This window comes from Tenrec ecaudatus, chromosome 2 (assembly GCF_050624435.1).
Source record: "Tenrec ecaudatus isolate mTenEca1 chromosome 2, mTenEca1.hap1, whole genome shotgun sequence".
NCBI lineage: Eukaryota > Metazoa > Chordata > Mammalia > Afrosoricida > Tenrecidae > Tenrec > Tenrec ecaudatus.
In genome coordinates, this window is record NC_134531.1 from 109,505,474 (window position 1) to 109,530,140 (window position 24,667).

The window sequence follows — 24,667 nt, forward strand, 5'->3', positions numbered from 1 at the left end:
GATTCCTATTAAACAACTAGGACAATAAATAATAAGTAACAATCTAAACTAAAAATGCATGTGTCATTTTATTGTAATGATATCACAAACCAAACATACTAATTAGTATTTATATTCAATAGATTCCAATGGCTTGAAGTATTAACAAACAACTATATTTTTACATTCAGAATAAGCTGCTGACAGGAGTTTGCTGGGTGGTAAAGAATCGGGTTTTTGAACTCCGACAGATATATACCCGACTGCTCCTAACTGTACCAGCTAACAGTGATCTCCACTAAGACACTGCACCTCTGAGAGGCTTGCTTTGCCCCATTTAGTATTAGCTCTCACAATGCCGTCTTCAACAGTATACAAAAATGACTAATTTTATAGCACCTACAGTGTTTTTCCACAATAAATAACTGCAGGACTCAAATTTTGCAGACCAAAGGAAATGGAAACTTAATATTCCCCCTAAAACAGAGTAAAATTCTTCTGCTTCAAAAAGTCCAGGTTGGTTTCAAAGAAAAACCTAGATCCTGACTTGGATGGCAACCACCATTTAAACAACCATTGCTGGTTTTCTGTTTTCTAAAAAGCTTCAACAGTTTCTGATTAAATTTCATCAATTGTCCGGTTTCTATTTGCATTTTTACTTGCAAGACTGTTTTCTGTAGGAAAGGGTACCCAGGGAGGGGGTGGGATGAGTGCTATTACCTTGAGGGGATGGAAAATGTCACACACAGAAACAAATTAACGGATGTGAGACTGATTTTCTCTGTAAACTTCCACCTAATTCACAATAAGATGTTTTCTAAGGGAACACGCCATAAGAAATAGGATCCTGAGATGTCTTGATCTAGTTTGTAGTACATCTAGGTACTAGGCATTTTATAAAAGCAGCAAATACATCTAATAAAATGAACTTTAGAGTTTAGTTTCACAATTGATCACAGTATGCAATATAGCCAGGAGCCTCAGAGGCACAGGAGGGGCACTAACCGAACATTCAACAGTTGAAACCTACCCGCTGCTCCAAGGAAGAAAGACCAGGCAACCCGCCTCTGTGCCAATCCCGGTCCTGGAAACCCTGGGGCACAGTTCTACACTGGCTCCACGGCTGAGAAGGTTTTGAGATGCTCAGGTTAATTAGCTAAGTCTGGTGGTCTATGCATACTGAATTAGAAATCTTACTACAGAAAATGTCTATGTCTACTAACCACCCCCCCAAAAAGGGAGGACTCTAACATAAAACTTGAAATGCGCCCTTAAGTTCTTATTATCACATTTCATTTCATTCAAATTTTGTGTAAAATCTACAGAAATCCACAAGACAGTGGGGGCTAATAGGGCTTTATTAAAAATAAATCAATACATGTGACACTCTAAATGATGTACTTCTAGAATCATACTCCTGAACATAGGCCAGTCTAATTTCTTCATAGAATATCATGGGTCAGCAAACTGTCCCATGTCATTAAACACACTGTTTAAGGAGAGCCGTAAAAGACCTGCTTGCCATTTCACAATATGGTGAACAAAGAAACGAATAGCATTTCTACTTTTTTTTTCTTTCAATAAACTGATCTTCCCATCTACCATTTTCCCTGGTATTTTTCAACTGTGGCTCTTTTACATCATTGCTTCATAGAGAAACAGTTGGAAACTCAACTAGTTTCCATTTTTGCCAAATTGGTGTTTACAAATGTATAATACTCAATCACATGAAAAAGATAAATACCGTTAAAAACCATGATTACCTTAACCATATTACCACTGACAATGGATACATATCTAATGGACAATAGATACATTACCTACGGCCATGAGGTCCAATTCAGAAGGAAAGCGTGGAACCACTCTCAAGGGCTGCCAAGACAAAATCTTTACAGAGGCAGAAAGGCCCATTTTTCTACCATGGAGTGTGGTTGGTAGATTTGAACTGCTAACCTTGTGGTTGGCAGCCCAACATATAACCCACTCTGCCACCAGCGCTCCTGTTAGATATATTAGATAGGCACATATGGGATAGTTATCACTTTAAAATTAGTGACTATTTTAACCATTTTAATTATATTGCTTACTAATCTTAATTGCCATGATTTAAAAAGACAGTTCCAAAGTGCATCTTGAACAAACAGAAAAGCAATTAGCCTAAATTAATTGCTTTGCTGATGTGATTTGCACAAGGTATGCTTGGTGGTTTTGAAACTCCTGCCATAGCTTTCACAACTTGATGCTGATGATTTTTTAGCCTATATTTGCACCAGAGCAATTAACCAGATAATTGTTCTAATATGAATCTGGCTTTAATCAGTATGTTTAGGTTCATAGCAATTAACCAAACACTTAACATACATTCAAAAGGCTATACTTAAAAGAACCACAGGGGGAACTAAGGAAACTCTTGCAACATGCTCTTCCCTCTCTGCATATACACACACATATTTTTCACCCATAAAGAGAGAAGGGAAAAAATAAAAGGTTGTTACTGCTTCCTTGGGCTAAAAATGTCTCTTTGCAATGAATACCAAGTATCATTAAATAATGAAAGGCAAGTGGTGTTTTCTGCTCTTTAAATAGGGTAGGGGGATCCACCATTCCACATCCTTGGATTCAAGCAACCATGGATCAAAAACTATTTGGGAGTAGAAGGGAACAATTAAATAGTCAAATCAAAATCAATCTTTCAAAGGCTAAAAGGGATTCACAAGCATTTACATTCAATCAGGTATTACAAGTAATCTGGAGATGATTTAAAGTATATTAGAGGATGTGATTAGGTCAAAGGCAAAGATTACACCATTATTTTATAAGACACATGGGCGCCACAGATGATCGTACGCATGGAGGTGCTGGAACCAAGCCTCTGCAAATGCCCAGTGACGACTGTATCCCAGAGTCCCTACGAAAAAGGAGTAACCCACTGGTTTGACATTACAATGCTGTTTATTCTCCCCCAACCCAAATAAATAAACAAATAAATAAATGAAGCTATGGCTATCAGACAAGCAGGATGCAAGGCGTACATAAAGCAAGCGCTATCTGCATGCAGACAATGACATTAAGCCCTCGTATTATTAAGCATCAACTTTACTCAGAAATAAATCAATCTGGAAGAAAGAGGGCCGTTGAATCAATTGCCTGGATTTCAGCCAGAGTTGAAGCCAAATTTAAAAGCAGATTTATTCATCCTACAATAGCAGTACTCTCAATTCTCTCAACACACATGTATTAAATTATGCCTTAGAGCTAGTCCGTGGGCAAGGTGCCGTAAGTTGGAGGCAAAGTACCAAAGATGAAGACACAGGTTCTCTTCATATACAAAAAAAAAAAAAAAATCCCACTGTCATCAATGATGTACACCATCAATAGAGTGATGTGCCACAGACTCAGCTGAGACACAGACAGGAAGCAACCCTTCATTCCCATGACCAGTATTATTTTATCTTTTCTTTCAACATAAAGGAATCCATATTTATTTTAAAGGACATTAATAGCACGAATGCAACTTTAAGTGGTAATAGAACACGTTTGCTCCATATTTATAGTTCAATAAATGAGAAGGGGTCTTTTTATGCCTTAAATTAAATATTTTATCAGTTGAGGAGTGATACCCATAAAACCGTTCCCTTTTCCTGAGGCTTCTCAAGGGTTTAAATGGAAAACACACTATCAGTCTTCACGTCTTCAGGAAGTACCACCCTTTCTTAGGACGGTCACACAGAAAACAGACCAGCTACATGGATGCCAGTTCTGCCATTTTTAATTATTACCAATCAAGTTTGAGCAATTTCTCCTCTGGTTAAACATGTGTCTACCTAGCGTCTAAAATATTTCCTTATGCCACTGTTCATAAAGTATTTTATGCTGAAGCAAACTCTCTTGCACCAAATTAATAACTAATCACAGGAGATATTTATCATCCGAGCCTTTTACAAGAAAATTGTCAGCTCTAATCACCTTTCTCATATTTTCACTATTTATCAGGCTTCATTTATCATACATTTTAAAACTTTGGCAAGAGTGAGTTACTTTAATTACTGTTTCTGGTTTGGGAAACTAAGTATAAGAAGACTCTTGAAGGGAGGTGGAGATGGATGGGGTGGTCACCAGTCTGTCCACACAGCCAATCAAGAATAATCATTTTCATCAATAAATAGGCGTGTTCTTTATTGTTGGCCATTCTACAAGTGTTGTGGTTCCTAAAAGTAAATAAACCAAGCTCACTGCCACCCAGTCAAGTATGACTCATGGCAGCCCTGTGAAGACAGAGGAGGACTGTCCCTGTGGCTTTCTGAGACTGCACGTCTTGGGGAAGCAGAAAGCCTGTCTCGCTCTTGCAGGGCAACTGATGGGGTCAAACGGCCAACCTGGCAGTTGGCAGCTCACTGTGTACCCCAAAGTATGGCCGTACAGCAATATATTCACAACCATGCAAAATGTGTCCAGTTCAGAATTGAGAAGCATGAATTCTGATCTCACAACACATAAAGCAGTATTTTCTTAACAGTCTGTAAAAGCAATGCAGTGGATGATTTTTGACAACAAACTCAATGCTTAATATTTCTGTTTACTCATCTGCATATTGCCTGAGACACATAAAAAACAGTGGCAGCTTGCAGCAGCATATCCAGAAATATCCATAAATGACTCTACAGAAAGACTACCACAATGATAATTATTTGCAGAAAAGCTTAATTATACAATGATACTCACTAGGAACCAAAGAGATAGCAGATCTTTAAAACTATCATTAAAAGTTAAGATCTCTCAATAAAAAGATTGCTAAGATTATACGATTACCCTATGAGATAGAATAGTATAAGTACAAGAATAAATAAACTGGATGTCCTCCCATGCAACCCAGTTTCTCTCCTACCTCCAGAACTGGAGGAAGAACTAGCACTGCAAACACTCATCCTGCTTTATAGCACACTGAGACGGTATGTAGCTCGTGCAGATTTCCTTTGCAAGTGATTTTACTAAGTTAAATACTCTGGTATTAAATGCCAATTAGTGTTCCTAAACCTTTATATTAGAAAATATTTAGTAACTAAACATATTTCAAGAACAAGCACTGGAAGCAATTCCTTATTGACAGCAGAGAAGGACGTTCTTTTCATTGGAGCACACTATTGAGTTTTACCTGAGAACAAATGCACACTCATCTTACCTAACAGCAGTTCAGCCGTTTGTGGAGAAGCATAAGTAGTTACTTGGAAAAAAATATGTACATATGATGTAGAGTAGCTATGACGATGACTTCTTACCAAGATAGTGAAAGCTTTAATAAAGGTAGCTTAACAAAAGAAAATCCAAGAGACAATTTATATATCCAGTGTTCCTCTTCAATCCTCAGTGGTTAAGTATATGTTATAACCAACAGGGAGTATTTATATATAATAAAATATTTACAAAACTAAACGAATATTACTAAATGCTTAAGTGCTATTCAAATTTTATTCATGACCAACTATGAGCCAGATATAGTATAAGACACAAAGGCTGGCAAGAGTTTCGACTTTATCTCGAGGAAATTTATAGAGAACAAAGAGTGTTTTAATTGGAGTCACTTGAGGAAATTGTTTTTTATTACAAATTATAACAAGCTGTTAAAAAATAATTTTGTATATGCAATAACCAAAATGTGTCACTTCAGGTACCCGACAGAGGAAAAAGGAACATCTTACTGATGTTCAGAACACCTCGTGTTGAGGTCTCAGGCAAAGCATGCAAAGCCTTCGTCAGAATCCTCCAGTGCCGACTTGCAGTGACCCTACAGGGCAGAACTGCCCTGTGAATTTCTGAGACTGTAGCTCTTTACGGGAGTGGAAAAACCAGTCTTTCTCCTGTGCTTTCGAACTGCTGACCTTGAGACTTACAGCCACAGTGTGACCAAGGTTCCTCTACAGGCTCAGCAGGGGAACCATAAAATGAATGGTCCACACCAAGGCACTCTGGAACACACAGGGGAGTGACAGAAATACGAGGCCTGACATCACAGCCGGACTACAGGAATGGGCTGAAAAGGCCATGGGCAAACCAAGACACAAGTGGTCTTCAAAAGCTTTGTGAAAAAAATGGAAGTAAGAGTTATTTTTAATAACATTTCTCCATGAACCTTTTGAAGCCCCTTTATATTGTCACTCTAAATCCATAGTATAAGGTATTGGCAGTCTTCCTGGTTAGAGTTCAGACATTGAAGATGCACAAAAATGCACATTCGCCATTTTTCCACCACTTCATAGTTGTGACTCTAATGCAAACTGAGTTTGAGATAAGGTGAGTAATTCCTTCCTCGAAGTTGTAAAGATACAATGACAATGTGTGTAGATAATGTCAGGCACATAGTAAATATGTAATAAGAATGGCTGATATCATGAGATATTCTTATTATTTTTGGTCCAGGAAAACAGAAAAGATATTATATACCCTGTTGTCATTAGCACTACAAAACCAGTTATCGTAGAAAAAAAAATAAAGCATCATTTTTTGAAGATAGTTTGGGGAACTAGACATTATTTACTCTGACCTCATATCTGTTTCCAATGATGGCCTGTCAAATAATTATGAATATTAAAGTTTAAAAAACTGTGACAGCCTCCAACGAAGTTTCCTTAGCTCAGATTCCATGCATTCCTCACAAATCAGAGTATGTATGTAAAACACATGTCATTCTTTAGTTTTCTAAAATGATGAATAAATAACATAGAACACAAATCTGTGCAATGTACAACAGATACAAACTAAAATACAGGTTTACCAACCAAACCCACATCCAAACTCTGTCACTGTGTGACGCACTGTGGCCCTATGTAGGGTTTCCCATAGTGCAATGCTTAACAAAGGCAACATGCCTCCTCTTCCTCCCCAGGAGCCTGCACCTGGTGCTTTCAAACTGCAGGCCTTGTGAATTAGTTGGCATTCAAATTTGTAACCCACAGTGACACCAGTTCTCCTCATTTTACTAAAGGTCCACTTACTAAGCCAAACTACGTTATCAGGCAGTGAGTGGGCGCAGACAGACTGCTATGCATACCAGAGAGCAAAAGCAGGGAGCGCACCAAGCCCAACCTGGCACTACGTCAATGGCCAATGCTGTTTTTGAGACTTTTATAGGTGAAAATTGTTCAAACTTCACACTCTAAACCCCAAGGTGAAAAGTATTCCTCTCCTCCAGACCACTTAACTTTAATAGAAAACAAAATATTCTCAAACTCAGATTCATCTATGCCTGCTGGATTTAATGGATATGTATGCCCCCCTTGGGCAATCTTTAAACCTCTGTCTCTAGGAGAATTAAGTAATATTAGGGGATCGAAATGAAATAAAATTCTAAGTCCACCGTGACATGACATTCACAGGGAGATGGTAGATTATCCACCCAGAGCTTGAACACATAAATACAATATATAGCATATGTTCACACAACAATTCTTGGAAATAAAACACAATGGGCACTCAGCAAATAGTTTATATCGCCAGCACCTGCTCAAATCCTCACTGAACTTTATTTCTAAATGTCACCGTTTTTTATTGAATCAACGGAAATTTGAAAGAAGAAACAGAATAAACATCCAGAGAAGATCAAGGGAGTTAGAAAAATCTGTATATAAAGCCTCATTGAGTTTTACATGAGCCAGCCTGCTGTCAGTCTCCCTGAAAGGGGCAGGGGAATAATCTGCCACTCTACAACTTCAACCTGAGGCAATAAAAAACTCTAAAAGCCTATAATCCAAAAGCAGGAAAGAGGAAGAGCAGGAGTCTTATTTTCATTAATGAATTCCATAGTAACCATGATAAAGGAATCAGGAATGAAATGTTAAGCACGATCACACAGCAAACACATTCATTTTTAAAATAACTAACTCATAGGCTGAAAGTTGGAAGGAATTTGGTCAACTAGTTCAAGACTTCTTATAATTCAGGGAACAAAATCCTTACTTGAACACTAGTGAGAGTAACTTCTCCATTTTGGAAGAGAGTCAATGAATCTAAAAGGTTTTAATTTATTTCAAGCTGGATTCTATCTCCCTCTGTTCACTAACTACGTGTTGGCCAAATTCTAACTCCTGAAACAACCAAGAACTACCATATATACTCGAGTATAAGCTAGTTTTTTCAGCACATTTTAAATGAAGTTTTTATGGTAAAATCAGGTGCCTTGACTGATATTCGGGTCGGCTTATACTCAAATATATACAGTAATATATACTCATTTGCTATTGCCTACTAACGTATTTTATCAGACAGAATGTTTTAAACAACATGATTTATACTATGATAGTCTAAAAATATCCATATTCTAGATGTTAATGAGGAGAATTTTGTTTGCATATTTGGTGGAGGGGAAGGGAGGAAAACATTATCAGGGGAAAAGTGGAGAACTAGAAAATGACCAAAGAGAATGACCCAGTCCTCATTCTTGAAAGACTGCTGACACGAGCAAAGGTGGGTCCAATGTTGCTAGATTTGCAAATGTCCCGAAAATCAGTGCTTTGGACTTGATTCTGATTCATCTCACCCCCGTTATAGTTTCTGAGGCTGTCAATCGTTACAAGGGCAGAGGGGCTAGTGTGCTTGGATTGCTGATCTTGAGGTTAGCAAGCAATGCTACCAGCGCCACCAGGACCCCGTCATTCTACAAAAGAAATCCCAAATTCAGGATTTTTTGTGATTTATGACAATTTTTGAAGTGTTAGCAACTAAGTTGCTTTTCGAAAAACATTGGATAGGATACACAAAAAACCTTTTGGACTGAATCAACTGCGGCCCACCAATTTGTGACTTCTAACCACTTTATTTAAAGAGATAGCTATAGCTACTATTCACACCTATAACATATACAAAGTGAAAATCATAATACACTATTATGTAGTGGAAAGGAACCAGTCTAAGATTTCAAATTTTCTCAATTGCACAGTGAATGTGCACGGATACACTAGTTCCCTTAACACAAATAAGACTTTTGCCCAGCAAGTTGATTCTTTAAAGAGATCATTTTTAGTTATCAGCGTCTTACAGGTTTAGATGGCTCAACCCACCAAGAAAACTGCAAATCCAGAGTAAAACTCTCACACTTGGCAAGTTCAGCTCGTTTGTAACCTGATTTATTTTAATAACTAGTCTATGACCAGACTGGTTTTGTGATATTTTGTGACTTTAACTAATGTATGCTAGAGAACCTCTCATTTCTCTGTCACATTATCCCTAATTCAAGAGCAAGAGTGGTCAACGATCAATAAAAAGATCGTATATTTTATAGCGGGCCTCCCGGTCTTATTATTGAACTAACTTTTTTTTAAAGGTTAATGTTACAAATTGAAAATGAGTAGATTAATTATTGTCTTTGAAAGCCAATTTAAAAATTAAAAATAGCTTTTATAAAGATCTATTAAGAATCAATTAGATTTCATTTAATTCTTATTGGCAAAAGAAAACAAAAGAGACACACAGATCCTAAGCGCCTCAGAAGCAGTTCAATATTTTGGCAAATCTACTTTTGTGGGGGACTCTATGTCAAACATACAAAACAGATTAAGAACCAAATACAAATTGAATAAAAAACAACAAAAAAGATTGATATGATCAAATACAAATAAGCATTTCAATAAACTTAGAGTCAAAGAGACTGAAAGAGAACCACCGGATGTTTAATTTAAGCCACTGATAGAGTCAGTGTCCTCTTTTCATAAGCCACTTCGATTTTATTTGCATTGTAAAGTAATGGTAAATGTCAAATGACTTCTAGACCATCCTTCTGAATACAAGAAAATATTATGCTGTTTAACTCTATAAACACAAAAAGTGCTTTGAGAAAAACAAAGAAAAGGAGCAGCGTGTCTTAGTCACAAGTTCAATTGCTCAAAGCTTTAAAGTGTCTAAAAGTACTATGGGAAAAACAGCATTATAATCTTCCATTACTACTTATTTTAAATTTTGAACTTGAAAAATGTTTTAAAATATGATTTTTATCTTAAAAAAATCTTATAAAGATCTGTGCATTGAACTTTTTCTTCCGGTACAGAAATAAAGTGATTATTAAACACAGATCCTTTGAATTTATTTTGTATAGGATGATATATAGAGGTATTTTCAACAAAAGAAATTTATGCAACTATGTCAATTGTGTGTAAACACCAGTGATACAACACAATATGTCAAGCAAAATAAATTAACTCAGGAATTTGCTTTTTTTTCCCCTTTGATCAGTTTTTTGTTGTTGTTTTGTTTTCCTGTTAGCAATGGTTGAAAAAAAAAATGCATCCATCATAAAAATCAAACAAATAATTTAAACTTAACAAGAATAGTATGACCTTCCCTGAACAAAACTTGTTAAGGGGGCGTTAAAGGAGAACATGTGTAAAATGCCCATCAATTACTTGGCTAATCCAGGTTACTCCCCACCCCCACTCCCATGCCCTCATAAGGCTCACTTTTATCATTCAGTCTTATGGTCCTTACAGAGAGGAACCTTTGAGAGTAGCAGGGAGGGACACAGTGTCCCACAGTTGGAGGCACAGTCAAAGTGTTTAGTTGGGGTTAATAAATGCTTCCTGATTTACTGGAGGATAGTAATAATGAAAAAATGTAAAATAGAAGCTAACTGATAGGCCAAGTGCACTAGTGCATTGCAGTGCCCTCTACATGAAAGGTTAGTAACGATCTCAGCTAAGTGCTGAAATCATAATTAAGTCTGACGGGAAGTCCTAGATTTATACCAATATAATTACAAATATTACTTAGCTTAGTAATACAGTATGGCAAGAACAATGAGATGAGTAATTTAGATGATACTGCAAAGTGGGTTTTAATGTTTGAAACTTCTATTACAGTACACAGGATAAGTGCAAGTAGTGTAATTAAAACCTAAAAGAGTCTGATCTTTTAAAACTCTACTGCTCAGTCTCATTAAAATACATGTTTTCTCAATTAATCGAAACTTTTCCATTAAAAACAAAAAATACACTTTCATTCCTTGCAAATAAATCTCTACAGTAGCTATATTTATGATCAACTACCAAGCAACCATCAGAAGTTCAGTGAAATAGCACAGGTTTGAGGACTGGGAGTCTGACTGGGGAAGGGAGGCTGCAATGTGATCGAACGCTTTTTCCAGTGATTGCTAACTAAGCATTTCAAGAGGATGAAGATCAGAAATCCCTCAAAAGCTTTTTTTTCCCCAAGAATATAAATCATAAGCAAAATGTTTATTGAATAGACACTTAGATAGTATTATACTGACTGAAAGATCTTATTTACTGCTATTCTCCAATTACTGACATTCTTAGACATGTCAGGTATGCTGTCAATTGTTGTGAAAGGTAAAAAGGACAACTGTTTTCATGATCACTTTGTTGCACAAAGGTTTTGTTTCCTTTTATATCACTATAGTAGCAAAGTTTAGCTCAACATTAAGTTAATATTAGATCCACAAAAAAAATCACAAGATAATATTCTTATGGCCTTTATATTATCATTTACTCTGAAAACATTTTAAAACTATTTTTAAATGCTATATTAACCATATAGAAAAATGCTGATTTCAGAAAAGGTTACTTTTAAAAATGTGTATCATTCCGTATTCCTTAGATTTTTGTGTATTTAATATGTTAACTATTACAAAGATCTTCTTATGTTCATTCTAGACAAGTAAGAACACCAAATCAAAGGTTATCACACAATTTAAATAGTAATTCAGAGTAATCCAAACCTGTCACTAGAATTTACCACAGTTTGGAAAACTGGAGTCCACATGAGTTTAAATTCAAAATAAAAGAGAAAAGTAAAGGTGTTAGTAGAGTGGGCTTGAATTCAAAGCATTGAGAAACAAAAATAAATTATTGCTCCTATTTATGAAAAATATTTAAATACAGATAGGTTCTAATTTTAGCTAAAACAATGTTTTGTAGTGAGCAAAATATTTTTGATTGCCTATCTTTAGAGATATGTCAGATAGACATAACACTAAAGTTATTAGGAAGGATTTTGCCTCATGTCTGCATCATCATAAAAGTCTATTTCCAAGACTTTCTTGCATTTTTTTATTCCCCAGTGCAACATTTCAAAGAAAAATGGGTTTATTGTTGTTTATAAGACCTCCCATTTTACACAATTTCACACACTATATTAAACTGCCCACCAAATGACTTGTTTTTAAAACAAATTATATTCATAACAAGGACAAAATGTCATCCTTGAAAAAGGGTCAAAACACATGTTTGAGATAGTTCCTCAGAAATATTAAGTAAATAATAAATCCTATATAGAAGACAAGCAAAAATATCCAACAGATTGCTGTTGCTATAATTGTCTAGGAAAGCATATGAATCAAAGTACAGAAAATTCTAGTTGCAAACATAACCAATGGATGGATGAAAAGCATACATCAAAATGATTTCCAAATTTAAAACCTATAAATTTGAAAAGGCATGGGTGCTTTCAATTGACATTGCCGCGCCTTGTTAGAACGATAACTAGTGTTTGATACAGAGAACACATACTTCCATTCAGAAGTGTTTTTGAAATGATACAATGGTTACCTGTCATTTATGATCCAGTTCAGACAGAGATTGAGAGAGCTAAGATTTTTGCACCTCTTGACAATTTCCATCACCGTTTCATTATCCAGTTCAGTGATATGACGTAGGTCCAAGCTGGAAAGGTTTCTTAGCTGAGATAAATAAAATAAAAAACAAAATGTTAAACTTTACGTTCATTCTCAGAAATTTAGAGGGCTTCAAAAAAGTTTTAGGAAATTTCAATATCTTTTAATAGCAAGTTCTCTAAGCTTTGTGATGCTTTCTCAAGTAAACCTAGATTATTACAAGGTTATATGTCACTGTACAATATTCAAAACAGATTAATATTCTAGAATGATTTAATTAAACTCTTGTCTTTATTTAACACTTTACATATTAGATTATATATGACTGCAGAAATGTATGGACACCAAAATTTCAACACATGAATTCCAGCAAACACTAAAATCAAACAGATTTCATTAAGGCAGTATAGAAATCAAAAGTTAGCAATAAATCATTGGCTAGTGGGAAGATGTGTTAGTCCGGGGAGACTTGAGAAACAAAATTTATAGACACTCATACGTACATTAGAAAGAGGTTTATGGAACCAATTACAAGAATCTCCGTATAACCTCCTCCCTGGGGGACGGACAACAGAGAAGTGGGTGGGGGGAGACGTCGGACAGTGTAACATATGACAAAAATAATAATTTATGAATTATGAAGGGTTCATGAAGGAGAGGAAGTACAGAGGGAGGGGAAAAATGAGGAGCTGACATTAAGTGCTCAAGTAGAAAGCAAATGTATTGAGAATGATGATGGCAACAAATGTACAAATGTACTTGACACGATGGATGTATGTATGGATTGTGATAAGAATTGTACGAGCCCCCAATAAAATGATTTTTAAAGAGGTTTATATACAAGAGAGTTGAATATTGAGAAAACACACCAGCCCAATCCAGATCAAGTCAGTAAGTCCAGTGTTAGCCCATATGCCCGATACCCATCTATAAATTCCTCTTCAGATTCACGAAACACATGCAATGATGCCGAATGTAGAAAGACCACAGGCCAGGGGGTTGGAAGTCTTCTGGATCCAGTGGGGTTGTAAGCTTCTCAGTGCTGGCAAGGGTCTCTACGTGGTTTCTCCAGGTCTAGGGTTCTGACTGCATCAGGGTAGTTCCATGCGACTTCTCCTCAAAGATGTCTCCCAGGGAATCAACCTTGTAAGTAGAGATTCTCAAGGAATTGAGCAGAGTGAGAGACGGTGTCTCCCCCTCCAAAAAGGAAATACAGGAGTTCTCAGAATTCTCAGGAGGCTATGATCCGATTGACAGACTAGACTCCACCCCTTGACTCTTAATCCTCTCAAGTCCCAAATTGACACAGATTAGTAACTGTGTCAGAGGGGAAACCTTAACGTATTTGAAAGGACTTCAAAATGTGCATGGAATAATGGAATTACAATATAATGGAATTCTTTTATATTAACTACTGATTGTCTGGTAAGATTATCCTCTTCAACATTGTTGAATTTCAGGTATTTATCCTCATGGTTATAATTGCACTTTGGTATAGGTTTTCTCATTTTCAAAAGATTAAATATGACAAAGTATTTAATTCAGAGATGTTTGGGTATCACATCAATGTCCCTAAATTGTACAACAATGGGGGTGGTTTCCTGTGGCCAGTAATATAACCTACTGCTTAAGAAACAAAGACCTCCTCTAGGCACTGTCTGCCTTTCCCTTTCTTTCTTTCCTCTACTCCTTTCCCAAAGTTTCCTCCCTCCCGCTGACGCCTAGCCTCCAAAGAAAATTCATAGAATCATTTAGATAAAGATGGCAGGGTCATAGTTAAACATCTTCAAATAAATTAGTTTCAAATAAAATATTTTTGCCAATTAACAAGCAAATAATTAATGTGGAATCTACAGTACACCAAATCATGAAACTATACTGTGGTAGTTACATAATCCGGGGTGGAGGTTAGCCTGTCAATCAGGTCACATCGTCATGACCTCATTTGGGGGTGCTAAGGAGATAAATAGCTCGCTGAAGGCAAGGTACAGGCTCACTCCCTGGGAGACATTGCAGCTGACAAGACATATCGAACTAAGCTGGTGCCGAGCTGAAGGAGCCATGTGGAGACCCCTGCCAGTACTGAGATGCTTATAACACCACTGGATCCACAAGACTTCCCAACAACTGGCCTGTGTGATCTTCCTACATTCGGTGTCATTACATGTGTTGTGTGAGTCTGAATAGGAATTTATACATTAGTATCAGACGTATGGGCTAATATCAGACTTAAGGACTTGATCTGGAATGGGATGCTTTCTTAATGTACAATTACTCTTTATACAAAGCTCTTTCTTATACACATATACCACATACACTCATATATAAGTAGTTTGGGGCACATTTTTTTATGCAGTGTTTGTGGCAAAATTAGGTGCCTCAGATGCCTCGTCTGATATTTGGGTTGACTTCTACTTGAGTATATACAGGCAGTGTCTATAAATGTGTATCTCTAGCCTATCCAGACTAACACACACACACACATACACACACAAATGTCTATACCTTAATATGCTATCTTATGTGCTACTAGAGACTTGGCATGTGGGACTAAAGGTTAGGGATTTTGAGATAGCGGGATTTTCCTGGATTGTCCAAATAGACTTGATCTAATCACCTGATACCTAAAAGTGAAGCCAGATGGACATGATGCTAGAAGAGACAAGAGATATTCTATCATGTGTCCTTGACCTGCCTTGTTACTGATTCTGCTCTGTATTTATTAATTATCACTGGAAGTAACATTTCTTGCCCTTGAAATAATGGACAAACACATAAATGTGGATACAGATTTTTTCAATTCTCAAATTTCCTCATTCAATGGTAATCTTAAAGAGAGTTTTAATCTCAATTAAGGCTCATTTTTTTTCCCAAGGACATGACAGTCATTCCCGGAGTTCACGTGGCCTACACTAGAATCATTTTGGCCAGCTCACCTTGAGATGTGACAATACCCAGGACAGTTACAGGAAACTAATTCCCAGCAACCGGCATCATTACAAGACACTTATCTAGTACCTCTATGGGATGTGGCATTTTTTATTCAAAGCTCTACACAAATAACTCTGTCAATCTGCGAGTGTTCCTTCCTTTGCTGTGGGAATTTCATAAGAGTGCCCTCCAGTGTTTCATAAAAAGCTACCTAAAATAATTCTTCAGAGGCTGAAACAAATAATTACATTTAGGAAACTGACATTTTAATTAAATTTGCTTTCTCTATAGTCCAGTGGTACTATTGGGTTACACAAATCACAGAGGATTTGAATAAGCAAAGCTTTACAACTAAGCTCTTCTGAACGCTTCTCTCCTTCCAATTTTTAAACATTTAATAAGTTTTTATGGAAAGAAAGCCAAGTCAGAATGTAGAATGAAGACAACCAACTTTCAGTTTAATACTGCTTGTGTTGAAAAACATATGACTTCTAACTAATTCATGTAAAAGACTAAAATTAGCCAATGATTTGTGTGACTGTATGCAAATACAAATAGAGACACTAAAATGTTACCTAGGAAACACAAGCTTAGAGGATTATAAAAAGACCTCAAATGCCTCCCAAATTTTTGTGAAACCCGGGAGAAGTAAAAGGGGGAAGACACAGTATGCAGGCTGGATAGACAGGATGCACCACCATTGGAGCTCAACGAGCCCTGGCAAAGGCAAGTATGGCTGTGCCACTATTTCTAACAAGGACAACTGAAAAGGGAGGTGATAACTCTTTTTTTTTAATCTTTTTACTGGGACTTATAAGGCTCTTATCACAATCCATACATACATCAATTGAGCAAAGCACCCTTATACATTCGTTGCACTCGTCATTCTCATAATTCACCTTCCACTTGGGTTCCTGGAATCAGCTCGGTTTCCCTCTTTTTCCCCCATCCCCCTCCCTCCCTGCTCCCACCCCTGCTCCCTTGATAGTTTATAAATAATTTTTTAAAAGAAACTTTGATATAGTGAAATATGTTCACATGTCAACTCATGCCTCCATTATGCCTGGAAGGTCCAGCAGATGTTGGCTTTATTGAAAATGGGTCCTTAAGCACTTTTATAAGCTTGAAAGAGCCAAATCAAGATTTCAGGCAGACTGTTCTACTTATGAAGGGTTACTACTGCTGTAACCAGCACCACACACTCATCTGACAGAACGCCTGTCTTGCTAGGAGATGGGGTGAGGGTTGGGGGGAGGACAAGGGGACCCAAGGCACGGAGAGACAAAGGTCGGAGAACGGCAGCTATACGAATGGAGAGAATCAACGTAAGGACATCCACCAAATTAAAATTTTCCAAGTTATCGGAATAAAATGAACTAAAGGAACAACTTCTCGGGATTTAAAGAAAAGGATTTAAACTGGTTTTGAAGGTCTGAAGGAGTGGTACGGAGGGGCAGCGAAGGGTTTTGCCAAGAAAGCTTGGGCATCCATTCTGCATTTGAAGTGTATCTGCTTCCAAAGGTGTTGGAAGCAGGTGTGAGATAAGACCCCTCTTGTTGAAGGAAGATTCATCTGCGTGGTGATGAGATCAGGAGTTAGAAGGAACAGCTCAAAGGAGAAGCACGACAGCAACGTGTTCTAGGAAGAAAATCTGAATTCAAATAACATGTTGAAGATGTCAGATTCAGTAGCTAGTTGTAGCAAATTATATAGAATGTTAAAAATAAAACAAGATAAGGGAAATAAAGAACAGTGGAGGTGAGGGAAATGGGCTGTAATTTAAAGCAGGGCAGTCAGGTATGATCTTGTCGAAAATATGACACGGTAAGAAGTCAAAAGGTACTGCTACAAATTCACGAAAACCATAATTAAATAATCAATTTCTGCGCGGACCCCTCTGCCTAGACCTGAGAGCTGGCCAAGGAGATTCCCTCAGGAGCCATTGGTTTGTTTTGGTTTTTTTTGGACCTTCTTCTTCTTTTCATTTTCAGCTAAGAAATGATTTATTTTAGACTGAAGAGATTATTTATTTTCTGCCTTGTGTTAAGTCACGACTGTTGAAAGAACTAGTCCCAAATGCCACAGGTCCAGGACAATGGATTAAAATGTGAGCAAGGTGGGCCTCTCAGGTGCTCATGGTGATCAAACGGAGGTAGAAGTTCAAGAGTCACAGTTTTAGGCAGTAGTCAGCAACTTGTCCCAATAACCCAGCCTCAGGTTTTCCATCTTTCTGCTGCTGTGGCTGCCATGGGTGCACATATTAGTTTACCTGGACATCTGTCTCATATTTCTCCTCTTGTGCTTCATTCTGTTCATTCACTTCTTTGTGTGCTTGGCTCTCACGGTTCAGAGATTTGAACAAGATGGCACTATGGCCAAGACCCATGGACCTTGTAAATTTTTTTTTAATTTAAATGCATCCTGATGAGAGAACTTATTTACTGAACAAGCTTATCTGTAGCCATCCACTAATTCCAGAGACATGTTTAAACACATCTTCTTTTGAGTACACACATGCATGTATGAACAGAATCGTTTTTAAAATTTATAGCTGTTTTATTTTTGTAATTTTTAATTGGAAGTTAATACTTATATCATTCCAGAGTTCAATCACATCAGGCAATATTGTACAATTGCTATAAAAATCAGTTTCCAAACATTCTTTTCCTTCCTAGGCTCCTTAACATCGTCTTCCTTTTATATCCAGCCCCCCACCAAAGGCACCACTGAACCCCACTCTACCCCCCAAAGCCATTTTTCTACTTGCTATCCCTAGAACAAACTGAATCTAAGTAGCAATCTCTTTGTCACTTATTCTAACATACGATGAAAGTTTTGAAAATGGTGTGGAAGCCAATAAACTCTTGAAGATATCTTGGGTAAGAGTTAGTGCAAAGGCCTTAATAGAAACAGGAGCTGACTTGACCTCTTGGAGGATTATAAGGAGCCAGCTGTGATGGGGCAGAGTGAATGGAAAGGAGACTAACAGTGGGCCTGGCCAAAGAGACAGGCAAGGAATATGGAGCCTTGTAGGCCAAGGTAAGGATTTTAGCTTTTGCTCTTAGTTAAGTGTGATCCAAAAGAATCATTCTAGCTTCTGTAATGAGTTGAGATAGTAAGAGCAAAGGTTAAACCACTCAAGAAATTACAGTTTCTTGGAGAAGGATGGTAGCCAGAGGAGGTAGGAAGTGATCAAATTTAGGATATAGTTTGAAAATAGAACCAACTACATGTCCAGAGAAAGAGAGGAGCCAAGGGTGAGCTCAAGACCCTTGGTTTGAACAAACAGAAGGTAGAAGTGCATTATCTAAGATGGCTTGGAGGTTGGTAGGAAAAGATAGTTTTGTTTTGTATACAGTATTCCTGTGATTCCTATTAGATAACAAGGTGTCAGATAAAAGTGGATGTTATCAGCACATAAATGGCACCTACACTAATAAATAGAATAATTGAGCGCGAGTGTGTGTAAATTCATCAGATTAGCTAGGTACTATCAGAAATTTTACAAGTTACCCACACCAGAGTAGACCAGATCCACTGCTGCTACCTGGATCTATACCCACAGCAATGCTATAGGGCAGAGCAGAATTGCCCCCATAGAGTTTACAGAGCTGTACTTGCTACCAAAGCAGACTGTCACATCTTCTTTCCATGGAGCTGAGGGCTCAAATCGCTGCCTTTTAGTTAGCCACTGAGCCCTTAACCACCCATACAGGCAGACACCCCTGAGTAATAAAACATAATATGTTCATACATAATGGGCAGCCCAATTCTAAATATATGTATTTAGATAAAACAATAATAGTATACAGGAGCCATCTAGGGCAATTGTAAGGCTGATTTTATTTCCTTAGCCCATCAAAGCAGAATTCAGCTTTCATTGCCCCAGTGAACCTCCTCTGCAAAGCCTTCCGGGGACGCTCACAATATAGGATGTTCTCTCCTCTATATACCCACTACTGTTGTTCATTCTTTCACCACAGCACAAAACATGCTGCTTTACAATTCCATCTAATCCCATGCATGTTCCTTCACTGGAGTCAAAGCATGCTACTGCAAAATAAGGGGCCATGTCCCATGCATCTTTGTGTCCCCAGTGCCTAACACAGGCCTAGAGGCCTTTAATAGATACTTATCACTGAATGAATGAACTTGAAATTGGAGCAGAACTTTATAGGTCATGTAGTTTATTTAAGTTTCCAGAAATTGAGTCACTGTTCTTCGTTTTAACTATTTCTAGTGCATGATCTGGAGGTCTGCTGTTACATACTTTAAATTTGAACATGAAATTCATTAATATGTAAGCATTACATTAAAAAAATACTTCCTCTCTCCCCCCACCCCCCACCCCAGTTAAAGGTCATTTCAGAACAAGAAGCATAACCAGCACTCTATTTACATATTTGTTCATAAAATAGAGAATATTTTTTTTAAAAGAAAAAAAACAAAAACCGTTGTAAGTTGTCAGAGTTTTGACGCATGTGGCAGGAATTTTGAGTAGTACACCCAAATTTTAATCACTGTCTTCTGCTGCAGAAATGTGAATTTGTTAATTGGATTTCTGTTTTTTAACACACCAATTCAGAACGGAGGCTCTGCTCCTCCTCTTTCACTCTGGCAGGCAGCATAGTCTCTAATTGACTTTTTTCTAGGACTTTTCTTTTCACCAAATCCCTTTTCCCCTCCATATGAGATTTCCAGGCTCATAACGAACTACAAACAGCACTTAGAGTTAGCAGCACTAAGCAGCCCTGTCACTTCTTTACCCAGCAGGAGCTGAGATTCAGAACTCTTCTTCAATTAAAAAAATAAATAAAATGTTCACACTGGTTCACTTAAATAAGAAAAAAGAAAATCAAAACTTAAATAAATTAAGTCAGATGTGAATGCAAGCAAGGAGAGAGTGCTTCATATAATTAGGCTGCTCGTGTACTTTTTGCTTTCCTTTGCTCACAGCAAGTTCAGAGTTGTACAAAAAGAGAGACAATTCTTGGGATTTTGAACCAGTTGTCAGTCACCTGCACCCATATATCACACTTCGGTGGGTCAACAATTTGGGATATATAGTCCAAGGGAAAGTTTTACAATCTCATATTGTGAAGAATGAAAAGCAACTAAAATATATTTAATCCATCACAAAAATTTATGAATATTCCATCAAATGACCTGCATACAGGGGTCCCTTGATGTGACACTATCAAAGCAAAACAACCAAATTATTTCAAACTCCATATTTTATTTCTAAATGTGCTATGCTATAAAGCAAAGGAATGACATTATTGATTTTGAACTTAAATAAAATATTCTGGACTATATTTTTATTTCTGAAAATCCAAAATTGTTATAGATTTGTTATGCCTATTCAGGAAAATTACCTCCACCCTACACTCCTGGTTCCAAAATGCAATTGGGACTTAGTTTCACATCTAAAATCTCCTAGCCATAACCTCTGATTTATGAACCTGAGAATAAATATAACTTAAATTTTAATTTCAGAAATTAGGTTTTTGGTCAGAAGAATTGATATTTTGAAAATATAGACACAAGTCTGGGGAGCAAATGATAGAATTTTATGAGACAAAGGACTTACTCATTGCAAATACCTTTGCAACAACAAAAATGGCAAATATACATGTAAACTTCAGCAGATGGAACATACTGGAATTAAATGAGAAGAGCCAATGGAGAAGCTAAATATAGCAGTTAGAAGTTGAAGTTGAAACTGGGGAAAATTAAAATAAATCCATAAGAGTCAATGAATATCTTCTACCTAACTTTGGAGATCATCTCAAAAATAATGTTGGCATCCTGAAATCAATGACTGACGACCAGATGAGTTATGGGATGACAACAGGGAAACCATACACAATGAAAGCAAAAGTTCATTCTGAAGACAAGAAAAGACACGCAAAAAATGAGTGCCAGATGAGCCTCTGAAACTTTCTCTTGAACACAGAGTAGATAGGGAAATTACAATGAAATAGCATTGAACAGAAGATTTCAAAGGGCAGCCCAAGAAGACAGAGTAAAGTATTACAATGAACGGTGCAAAGAGCTGGAGTTAGAAAACAAAAAAGGAAGGACGCATTGGGTATTTCCAGATTGAAATAACTGAAGAAAAAAATGTATGCCTGGGTTGTACTATTAAAGGTTTCTATGAGCAAGATGCTGTCTAACATAGGAAGCACCCCGCAGAATAACTGTACAAAACAAGCAAAATAGTCAATGTTCAACCATATCAAAAGGTAGCATATGAAAATGGTAAAGAAGAAAGAACTTCAAGCTACACTGAAATCATTAGTGAAAAATAAGGCTGCAAGAATTGATGGAATACCAATCAAGATACTTCAACAAACAAGTGCAATGCTGGAAGGGTTCACTCATTTCTCTAAGATATTTGGAAGATTTCGTCAACCTGTTGGAAATGATCCAGCTTCATGCTTAGTCAAAGGAAATGTGATGAAAAAATGCAGAAAATATTTTTAAGATACAATTAACATCACACACGTAAATTTTAGCTGAAGATAATTTTGAAACAGTGTGGCAGTAACTTGACAGGGCATTGCCAGAAACTCAGGCTGGATTCAAAATATGACATGAGTATGCTGATATCAGATGGCTCTTGGCTGAAAGCAGAGGCTGTCAGAAAGATGGTTACTTCTGTTTATTACAACGCTATCCGTATGGATAAGAAATAAGAAACAACACTGCAAAGGAAGTAATTTGTGTTCTTGGGGCTCCTGTACAATGAACAAGCAGTCGCATCCAAAGAACAGCGGGTACAGTACCGTATGGATACAATCAGGAAAGGTGTGAGTCAAGCTTGTATCTCTTCATTATACACATTCAAATTGTATGCAGAGCAAATAACCCAAGAAGCTGAACTACATGAAGAAAAACACTGCATCAGGAGGAGAGGGAAGGCCATTAACAAACTGCAATATACAGGTTGAAGGTACCTTAACAGAGAGAAAACAAAAATCCTCACAACTGGAGTAATAAGACGCATCATGAAGATAACTGTAGAAAAGATTAAGGTGTCAAGGATTTCATTTTGCTTGAATCTATAAGCCAACTATGCAGAAATCAAGCAAAGTGCTGCATCAGGTAAACCTCCTGTGAAAGATATCCTTTATTAATTAAAAAGAAAAAAATAATTTGAGGACTAAGTTGTGTCTGGCTCAAGCCGCGGTACTTTCAATCACCTCAAATATATGTGAATGCTGGCCAATGAGTTAGGAAAACTAAAGAATTAATGCCTTTCAATTGAATGTTCTATGCCAGAAAAAAAGAACAAATCTGTCTTGGAAGAAATATTGCTAAATGCTCCCAGGATGGCCAGACTTCTATTCATATGCTTTGGACATGTCATCAAAAGGGGCCTGACCCTGGCAACTGACATCATACGTGGTACAGAAACCAGAGAAAAAGACGAAGATTCTCAACAAGACACAGCGCGTTCAGAAAACAGTTCACAAAGTAAAGGTTTTTAAGACTGGTACAAGACCAGGTAGCGTTTTTTTTTTTTTTTCGTTTATTTGTTTTTGTTTTCTGTTGTAAATAGGTTCCCTATGAGTCGGAACAGACTCAATGGAACTTAACAACAACATTTTGTGGCCAAAGAACTGTTTCAAAGTATGTGTAATAAACTTCTAGCTTTTGAGCTAAAATGTCTGCACGCAGGCTAATAATTTAGTAATTACAGAGTGCAGCTACTCTGCATCTTTGAACCTTCCTCAATACCAGAAGAGACTTCCTCATAATGGAGGCTTTAAAAAGTTCATGGAAAAATGGAATTTTCCCACCGACTTTCCAAAACACCCAGTATAGTCTCTGGAAATAGCACAAGCTACCCCTAAAGATGCCCCTATAGTTTCTCAGTGGTGTTGACCCCCTGGATCTGGAGCACCCTAAACAGCACTGGAAGAAATCGATTGAACCTAGGCATTCAGTTTCTCTCTTCCCAGAAGAAAATCATTTTTATGATAAACAAAAAATCCCAAAGCCCGTTTATATCAGTCCCTCCTACCCCAAAACGTACCAATTAAAGTCACAACTATCCCTTCTAGTTTGATATTAACAATCAAAACAGGAATTAATTAAATCACTCATAAGGGGGAGGGGACTTTTAGCTGTATAAACTCTTTAGAATAGATGTCTTATGGTATCCCTGTGTGGCATGGCAGCTAAGCATTAGACTGCTAGCCAAAAGGCTTGCAGTTTGAACCCACCCAGGGGCATTTCAGAAGACAGGCCTGTTATGCTTCTGACAGGTCACAGCTGAAAATCAAAGATCAAAGTGTTTTTCTGCACACATAGGGCTGCCATGATTGAGACTGGACTCCTGGTCACTTACAACAGTAAGAGTAGGTGTGTGACCATTAGACTGAAGCACTCAACAAACCAAGGCCTGGCAAGACAGCTTAGCTCACCAGTCATCTCTTGTGTGTATTGAAGTTTATTTACTTTTAAAAAGTGGGGGAGGGAGGTGAGTTTGGCTTTAAAAAGGTCTTGGGAAAATGGAATTAAAAGATAATGGATTTTTCCATTAACTTTGGAAGCAACCTCATACTGTGTAAAAGGAACCAAGAATCTGGTTCTAGAAGACATCATGATGCAGGTAAGGAAAATAATTTTTTCTTGCATTAAATTAATTTAATTATTAAGTGCTGCAATCACCTATGGCAGCAAAGAAGTGAGCTCTCACCAGGTGAGAACCATCTTAGAAAGCTCAGCTTTGTAAAATGCCTGAAATGTTCAGAAACTCCTTAAACTGATTCAAGTCCCATTTTTGACTTAGTTTTTTGTCTTACAAGAGCAGTTCAAAAACGCAAAAGCATTTAGCTTAAAATAAATTTAAACTTGGAGCAGCACGTGATCTTGGAAGCATGAGGTATTTGGACATCTTTTTTTTGGTCCGACTCCTTGGAAGTAATCTAGTATTAATTCTTCAAAATGAAATTATTACTACAGTGAGTGTGTTGAAAAAGAGTGAGCTCAGAACCAAATTTCATTCCAAAGCATCTTTATGGAAGAGAAAAGAGCTATAAGTGGTTCTAAATTCTAGTTACATACTGAGGTATCACATTAAAATTTTGACACACCTATACTATTTCATAAGTAATTTAATTTTTTGATTAGTAG

At 37.1% G+C, this 24,667-nt stretch overlaps 1 protein-coding gene across 1 annotated transcript in view; it reads right to left on the reverse strand.

Moving 5' to 3' along the window:
• FBXL17 (F-box and leucine rich repeat protein 17) overlaps window positions 1-24,667 on the reverse strand; it is a 573,986-nt gene that overhangs the window by 368,569 nt on the left and 180,750 nt on the right. The window contains exon 6 of the mRNA XM_075541364.1: window positions 12,528-12,658. Within this exon, the coding sequence (XP_075397479.1) occupies window positions 12,528-12,658 (131 nt within the window). The remainder of the gene's footprint in view (window positions 1-12,527; window positions 12,659-24,667) is intronic.